At 39.5% G+C, this 9,134-nt stretch overlaps 1 protein-coding gene across 1 annotated transcript; it reads right to left on the bottom strand.

Moving 5' to 3' along the window:
* Positions 1 to 944: 944 nt before the first annotated feature.
* mettl17 (methyltransferase like 17) lies at positions 945 to 8,929 on the bottom strand (the record flags this gene model as incomplete). Its single annotated transcript, XM_085772362.1, has 12 exons — positions 8,725 to 8,929; positions 7,670 to 7,811; positions 6,729 to 6,878; positions 6,160 to 6,247; positions 5,075 to 5,156; positions 4,848 to 4,921; positions 3,996 to 4,090; positions 3,822 to 3,892; positions 2,702 to 2,809; positions 1,964 to 2,032; positions 1,797 to 1,847; positions 945 to 1,037 (listed from the first exon to the last, which is right to left on the bottom strand). Coding segments are annotated over exons 1-12 (1,095 nt in total), but the record flags the coding sequence as incomplete, so codon positions are not given.
* Between the last annotated feature and the right edge of the window lie 205 nt (positions 8,930 to 9,134).

Consider the following 9,134-nt stretch of genomic DNA (forward strand, 5'->3'; position numbering starts at 1 on the left):
AATATAAATAAACTAAGGTGTGCATAAATTCACTCCTGCTCTGGCTCTCCAGGGTGACATGGGCTGGGAACCCTGTTTGATTAAACAGAAAGGGGAAATGCTCAGGCCTTGGAATCGCTTGTCTTCTATGCCAGAGGATAGAAGCCAAAAAAGTCTCTAACTGGGATAAAACACATAACTATCCTTGGTATCGTGAAATGAAAGCTATTTTTAGCGAGGCTGATCAACAACATATTTTCACTAATGGTTTGTGTTGTAATGTTAATTTTGTGAAACATAAGTTATTTCTTGAGTATAAAGAAAAATGGGCGAATGATATCTGGCTTAAACCAAAGCTCAGAACCTATTGCCAATTGAAAAATGTATATTGTTCAGACCCCTATGTGACTTTGCCATTGGATAGATCCTTTCTCTCTTTATCTTTATGTGCCCAGTTGAGAGCTGGATTCTCCCTCTGGCAGTAGAAGTTGGTAGGTTTAACTCAGTACCTGAGGATGAAAGACTATGCACATTATGTAATTTAAATGTAATTGAGGATGAACTGCATTTTGTGTTTCATTGTCCGTTATATGACGAAGCCAGAACAGGCAGTGTTTGTTTCAGAAAATGCAAAATGTGAAACCGGAGTTGTTTTGGGCTGATGATGAGGTAAAGTTGGAATGGTTCTTCAGAAAAGAAGTCTTTACTAGAGCTACTTTCATAAAAAGTGCCTGGTCAAAAAGAAAAAGTGAATTATTTATGTGAATGCCATGTGGTTTCTGTTTTTGTTTGGTTTTGTCTGTGCTCTGATTATTTTGTTTGGTGTCTAAATATGATGATAATGTGTCTTGTAAGCCTTTATAGGCTGGGCGCCTTAATTGGTGCACGACACGTAAATAAATATAAATTAATTCATTCAAATTCAATTCAACTAATAAAACAAATAAAGCATCTCTCTGTCTCACTCCGGGCAGAGGCAGAGGTTGGTACAGCTGATGGAAGTTGCAGGGGACGTTCAGCTTCCCGGACAGTTTAGGACACGTCAGCGCATGAGGACACTAGAAACACAACGGACAGAGAGAGAAGGTTTAAAGGGATAGTAGCATTTTTTTAAAAAGTGTGGTTGTATTATCTACAAATAGCCCCTAAGTACTTTAATTGCAGTAGCAGACTATCTGCACTCCTCCCGTTAGCAACGCCAGCCCATAATAGCCCTGCCCAGAGAGTTACAACATACAGTGTTGTGAACAGACCCAAAGAAACGGCCTATTTTCACGACCTAAAAGAGGTTTTACCTGAAAAAAAAATACACAGTTCCATTGTTTGCTATAATATAATTTTTTCCAGCCCTTCAAAGTGCAGGAAAAACACAGTTTTTATTTGGACCTAACCAACTGCTGATCGGCGGGCGCTAACCCTGGGCGGAGGGATACGTGAGTTGGTTAGGTCCAAATAAAAACTGTGTTTTTCCTGCACTTTGAAGGGCTGGAAAAAATTATATTATAGCGAACAATGGAATTGTGTATTTTTTTCCAGGTAAAACCTCTTTTAGGCCGCGAAAATAGGCCGTTTCTTTGGGTCTGTTCACAACACTGTATGTTGTAAATCTCTGGGCAGGGCTATTATGGGCTGGCGTTGCTAACGGGAGGAGTGCAGAGAGTCTTCTACTGCAATTAAAGTACTTAGGGGCTATTTGTAGATCATACAACCCCACTTTTAAAAAAATGCTACTATCCCTTTAACAAAGCTGTGACACTTCTGACCCACAGTTAGAGGCCTGATATTTTTTTAAAAAGCAGCCGGGACTTGAACCGTACCGGAGCGAACATGGTCGCTGGTCTGGAGTCGTGCACCGTATTCTCTTGTTTCTGAAAGTCAAGAGAACCAGAGGTAATGAACGAGTTAAATCATCTCCACAACAGCTCAGACCAAACTCCCTCAGGAGGATTTTAAAAGCATCATCTCATCTGCAGCGTTTCATTACGTTTAATAAAGTGTCTCTGGCCTCCATGAGAATCTGATGGCCGTCTTTGGTCCCGTTCTCCACCAACACCTGGAAATAACAAGGTAAATCAGTTATCATCATTAAATATAAGACACAAGGCACCAGAGGTGACAGTGAAGCACTCATCGTCTGAACTAGGGTTGCACCGAATATTGCAAAAAAAGCAACATTCGGCCTTCGGTGGAATGAGCGAAAAGTAAGGCTGAATATTAAAAAAAAAAGAAAAAAAAGTCCGTCCGTGGCCGACAGCTTTTAAAAACAGTGTTTCCCAACCTTGGGGTCGGGACCCCACGTGGGGTCGCCTGAAATTCAAATGAGGCCGCCTGAAATGTCTAGAAGCCCAATTGATGAATTAAAAAAAATCTGACCAAGAAAGGTTAGGAACCACTGTTTTAAAAGACACTTGGTTTTTTTTTTTAATGTAGCCTACTTGCATGATCTTTCAGCACTCACACTGGGCCGATATAGGCCTAAATGAAAAACTTTAAACTTTTTTGATGAGCAACGGCAACTGGAATATTCAAAAACTGTCAGAATAGTCAATAAACATTTACTTTCTTTGAAAATTAAGTTTAAAAAAATATTTTATTTAAAAACTTTATAACCACTTTTGGTATTCGGTATTATTCGGTTATTCGGCCAAGCGTTTTGATTTTATTCGGTATTCGGCTTCGGCCAAAAAATGCCATTCGGTGCACCCCTAGTCTGAACACTAACTAGATAAGAGCTGGTCTTTCTCCACAGAGTGAACGCCGCCTCTTCTCGCTCCTTCACGCTGCGAAGCTCTGACAGAGTGAACGCAGCGACCACGAGATCAAACTGCACCTGGAAGAAGAAAGAAAGACACAGTCAGGGCTTCACAGAGAAGTATCGAATAAATACAGCTGTATTAATGGGGTAATGATGAGACGAGATAAAAGAAAAACAAATATAAGGTAGAATTAATAAAAGGTAAGAGCATAAAAATGGGCTGTGTGGATCTAAAGGGGAAACTTATCTTATTTGTGAAATAGTAATCTGTCCCCAACCACTGGAAAAGTTGTTTTTTCAGGAAGACAATAACAAAGTGTCTGCTTTTTTTAATTTTATTTTATATATAAAGCAACCAGGGCCGTTGTATAGGGGAGAAAGGTGATGATAACTCTAGGGGCCCAGCGCCCAGTGGGGCCCATAAAAAACCCCAGTAGTCTAATATTTATATGACTGATTTATTCTGCGTAAGACCCTGACTATAGTACAACATCTTTCCAAGAATATTTGTCTTATTTCTTGTCCAAATGTCTCATTTCTAGTCAAAACTAATCTCTTTCCACTTAAAATAAGACTCATTACCTAAAAATTAACTTGTTTTTAGATCATTTTCACTTAAATTCACAATAAATAGAAAAATCTGCCAGTGAAAGTAAGTTTTTTGTGCTTGTAATAAGGAAGAAAAACTTGCTCCACTATCAGATTTTTTCTACTTATTCCAAGTGAAAATCTGCTTGAAAGAAGTAAAAAGTGTCTAAAAACAAGCTACTTTTAATATGATGGGTCTTATTTTAAGTAGAATGAGATTTGTTTTGACTAGAAATGACATTTTGACTAGAAATAAGACAAATATTCTTGCTAAGATACTTGAGTTTTTGCAGTGTAATGCTGCATTAGCATAAAAACAAAGAAGGCTAAATAAAAAACGATAATACATACGTAGTCTAAGAAAAAAAAAGGAAAAGTTAGGGGGAGGGGCCCACTTTAGTATTCTTTAAGGGGGCCCAGAATTCCTAGCAACGGCCCTGAAAGCAACAACCGGAGTAGAAGAAACTTGACTGAATACATGATCTGTTCTTTTTTTTACCTTGGGTGAGACGGGGAGGAACTGTCTGAAATAGACGTGTTTGAGCAGCGGCTCAGCTCGTTCATCATCACCTGCTCAGAGAAACACACACACACACAAACAATGCAGCGATTGTCAGATGAACCATTGGACAAAAATGTTACAAATAAACAACGTATCTGTGTGTGTGTGTACCTTTGAGAAGTCGTTCTGCCAGAGTGTTCATTGTCCCCGAGCTGTCCACACACACCATCTCCTTCAAAGAGTCGGACCAGCACGAGTGTGAAGCCCTGCAGGAGAAAAGGAAAGAAAGAAAGAAAGAAAGAAAGAGTTAAAGGGATAGTAGCATTTTTTTAAAGTGAGGTTGTATGATCTACAAATAGCCCCTAAGTACTTTAATTGCAGTAGAAGACTCTCTGCACTCCTCCCGTTAGCAACGCCAGCCCATAATAGCCCTGCCCAGAGATTTACAACATACAGTGTTGTGAACAGACCCAAAGAAACGGCCTATTTTCACGGCCTAAAAGAGGCTTTACCTAAAAAAAGAAAATACACAGTTCCATTGTTCACTATAATATAATTTTTTCCAGCCCTTCAAAGTGCAGGAAAAACACAGTTTTTATGTGGACCGAACCAACTGCTGATCGGCGGGCGCTAACCCTGGGCGGAGGGATACGTGTGTTGGTTAGGTCCAAATAAAAACTGTGTTTTTCCTGCACTTTGAAGGGCTGGAAAAAATTATATTATAGCGAACAATGGAACTGTGTATTTTTTTTTTCCCCCAGGTAAAACCTCTTTTAGGCCGTGAAAATAGGCCGTTTCTTTGGGTCCATTCACAACACTGTATGTTGTAAATCTCTGGGCAGGGCTATTATGGGCTGGCGTTGCTAACGGGAGGAGTGCAGAGAGTCTTCTACTGCAATTAAAGTACTTAGGGGCTATTTGTAGATCATACAACCCCACTTTAAAAAAATGCTACTATCCCTTTAATTTATGATAGAGGACAGAAAGTCCCATGTAAACTCTGTTTCTGTGTTGAACACCGACCAGACGACTGAGCCGAGCCCTGAACCGAAGTCCAGGAGAGACTGAGGGGCGAAAGAAGGATCCCTCTTCTTTATCTGGGAACAGACATGAACAGTCAGCGGTGACATGGAATGAAAGACTTTTTTAATCTGTATTTTTTTTCTAAGCTTTGCCACTGTAACTGTAAAAATATGTAGGCAACATCATCATCACCTCCTATGATCCCCACAACCTGCTGGTACTCGTACCTCGTTCAGAGCTCTCCTCACCGCCGCGTAGCCGCCGGCCAGACGAGCCGCCATGTACACCACACCTGACTCCTCGTCGTACCTGAGACACGGACAGACAGCGAGCTGCAGGTTATATTGGTGAAATGAACGAGTTTCGCAGCAGATAACGTGTTATTTAGAGGCTGCATTGCGCTGCCACGTGTACTCGCATATTATACGGATATACGCAGCTCTCGGCTGGAGCTAATTTCGTCGGAACGATTTGTAATGACACCAAAGTTATCTGGGTGAGTAAATGATCGTATTTTATGCTAGAAATAAGGTCCAGAATGTAAAAAAGGGTTTCTATCCTTTAACCCTTTTGCGGTATTAGTGCCAAAAACATCCACATCAATGACTTTTATGCATATTTAGTTTTCGTGCAGCAACAGATTTTCTAAAAAATATATCCTTAGTGGCTGTTTTTGCCCCATTGACTCCCATTATAACCACATGTTTTGAATGCAGAGACATGACACTATATATAAATATAATTTTTACAGTCAGGGTGATCAACCCTGTTCAGAAGGGATCAAATTAGGTAATTTTACTGTTGATCACCTGGTTCACCCATTTACCCATTTCATAGGCCTGTTGTATTACTAGCCTAGTTTCTGTATCTGTATAATGGAGTTTATGAGCATATTTAGTGCAAAAAAATCTACTCCGAATCAGATTAAATTTGATTCTGAGTAGATTTTTTATAGAAAGATGGAAAAGTGTACTACAAATATGCTCATAAACGTAGGGACGAGGACCAATAGATCCATGACAACTCCATCGGCTGACAAGAAGTTAGCCAAAACGACCGGATCGCTTACTTCTTGCTTTAAGGGTCAATATAATAACTTGAAAAAAAAAGAAGAAAAAAAAAACAGTTTCAGATGTCTGTCAAGATGATAAAAGGTTTAAATGTTTAAGTATTTTTCAGAACTTGCACATGTAGATAAGCTGCTCTGATATTAGTCATTTAGACTACTTATATTATGTCAAGATATATAGAATAGAATAAAGTAATTGATGAAAGTGTGTAACCATGTGTAGATAAAAGCAGTTAGTGTTACTTCATGGGCGTCCAGTGATACGTTGTTCTTCTGAGCTCTGAAAACACTTTCCTCCTGATGCGGTCTTCCAGCGCTTCCTCGTCTATATCTGTAAAATAAACATAAACCATGTTTCCTTTTTCTCCAGCTGCTGCATCCAGGGTTCCTACACATTTGAAATTTCCAAATTCCATACTTTTTCCAGACCCTAATTTCCAGACTTCTCGGTAAAAAAAAATTCAAATAATTTGAGATATTTAAATAAATAGACGTGCATAATATAAAAAAAGCATGCAATTTATAATTTGTTTTCATTATTCTGAATGGGTATGCCATTATGCAACCAAATAATCTCCAGGAGATTGTAGCTACAGTAGATACAATAGTGCATACACAATAATTAACCCAAATAACCTCAGATAAGACCAAACCAAGATAAAATAAATAAAATAAATATATTTCCATACAATAGTTTCCATTTTCCATACTTTTAAAGACCTGGAAATGTATAAACATGTGCATCACAGAGTGTGTTTGCTCTTTATGAATGTGTTTCTCCTCCTCTCTCAGTTTTTGTATTTACCCACCTCCTCCTCCCTTCTCCAACGCTTTCGCCCACATCTCTCTCTCCAGGTCGACGGCTTTCCGTCGCAGAGTCCCGTCCTCCACGGCTCGTTTCCTGCTCCACAGCAGGTTGGTGAGCTTCTGGGTGCGTTCGGTCAGCCGAGTCACCTGAGCCCCTGCAGGTGGAGGGATTCAAGAGTCACACACAGCATAAATCATTGCCAGGGCCGTTGCTGGGAATTCTGGGCCCCCTTAAAGAATACTAAAGTGGGCCCCTCCCCCCAACTTTTCCAGTTTTTTTTTTCTTAGACTACGTATGTATTATAATTTATTATTTAGCCTACTTTGTTTTGATGCTAATGCAGCATTACACTGCAAAAACTCAAGTATCTTACCAAGAATATTTGTCTTATTTCTGGTCAAAATGTCATTTCTAGTCAAAACAAATCTCATTATACTTAAAATAAGACACATCATATTAAAAGTGGCTTGTTTTTAGACACTTTTTACTCCTTTCAAGCATATTTTCACTTGGAATAAGTAGAAAAAATCTGATAATGGAACAAGTTTTTCTTCCTTATTACAAGCACAAAAACATGCTTTCACTGGCAGATTTTTCTATTTATTGTGAATTTAAGTGAAAATGATCTAAAAACAAGTTAATTTTTAGGTGATGAGTCTTATTTTAAGTGGAAAGAGATTAGTTTTGACTAGAAATGAGACATTTGGACAAGAAATAAGACAAAAATTTTTACAGTGTACTATGAGTATTAGTCAGGGTCTTACGCAGAATAAATCAGTCATACAAAGATTAGACTACTGGGGTTTTTTATGGGCCCCACTGGGCGCTGGGCCCCTAGAGTTATTATCACCTTTCTCCCCTATACAACGGCCCTGATCATTGCATGACCAGTGACGATGCATAATAAGTATTTACCTCACATCTACCATCACAACTTGAACCTACTGTGAATGATGGACCGTGCAGCCGTCTGCAGTTCGTCAGGAAGGCGCAGAGTCTTCAGGTTGGTCACACCTGGATGCTTCCTGTGTGGTTCTCCTTTTAGGAAATCTACCTGAGACTGTGGTTGGACAGCTGTGCTCATTCCCTGAGGATAATAAGAACAGAAAAAAAAAACACACTCCTTCAACTAAATGAAGCAAACAACTTGAAGAGAAACATGTTTCATCTTTAACGCCCATGATTTTCTTGGCATGTTGTACCAGACGATTAATTTGTGTCTTTAGTTGAACAGACAAGTTGCCATACCAGGCCGTAATTCCGTACCTTATGATACTCTCCAGTACGGCTTGATAAAACAACAACATAAATTTCTGCTCAACACCAAAAACTCTCAATCTGCACAGAAAATAAAATATTCATTGCATCCCATGAATCCCATTAATAATGACAAGCTGATTTTTCATTAAAATCCATCTTTTAAAAAAAAATTCCCTGTTTTCTCAACTGTTTTAATCAGATTTCCTCTCCTTTGTTACTATTTATATACACCTGGATGCTTCCTGTGTGGTTCTCCTTTTAGGAAATCTACCTGAGACTGTGGTTGGACAGCTGTGCTCATTCCCTGAGGATAATAAGAACAGAAAAAAACACACTCCTTCAACTAAATGAAGCAAACAACATCCAACCAATGTCCTTCTGATCCCAGGATTAAAGCAAAGTAATAAACAAGACACACTATTGGCACCAGAGTCTAAATATTGTCTTTGATTTAAAATCTGTAGTGAATCTAAGCTAATTTTACTTCTGATTTCTAACTTCTGATGGCTATTTTATCAACAGGACCCTGACAGAGTTACATCATCCAATCACATTTAAACACTATGAGAGCGCTACTTCGCAGACAGAAGGCAGAAAACAAATGATTAAATGGGAATGTTTTGAATGAAATGATTAATTAATACCCTGAACATGACAAAACGTATGTTTAATCCATCCTGTTCTTCAGGATTTACCTGTTTGACCTACATGCCTGAGATGCTGCGTTCACTGACACTCACCCGGCTCAGCAGCTTCACCACCCCGGCTCTCCGGCAGAGGACCAGGGCCCCGGAGCTCCGTGACGCCGCCATGTTCTCGCTGTGTGTCCTGTGATTTTTAAAAAAACTGTGTTTTTATAATTTGAATTTCCATCCACAGGGCGAGGAGCGGCACGGGAGCACCACCACATTAACCTCTCGCTGGTCCTTCAACAAAATAACTCCGGTCACCCGTTGAAGCGGAACCTTTGGCAGCGACGTTTTGTTCCCTGTTCAGGAGGACAGGACAGGAGCGCTCACTCCGCGCTTATTCCGGCGTGTGGCTCACAAATGCAGTCCACATGACGATTATGTGCGATTATACAGACGAAAATACGTGAAATCCAAGTTTTTGTTTGTGATTAATGATAAAAAAAAATTTACTTCTCAAA

Source organism: Trachurus japonicus, unplaced genomic scaffold (genome assembly GCF_045865225.1).
Source record: "Trachurus japonicus isolate A0001 unplaced genomic scaffold, Traja_1.0 AP030340.1".
Lineage (NCBI taxonomy): Eukaryota > Metazoa > Chordata > Actinopteri > Carangiformes > Carangidae > Trachurus > Trachurus japonicus.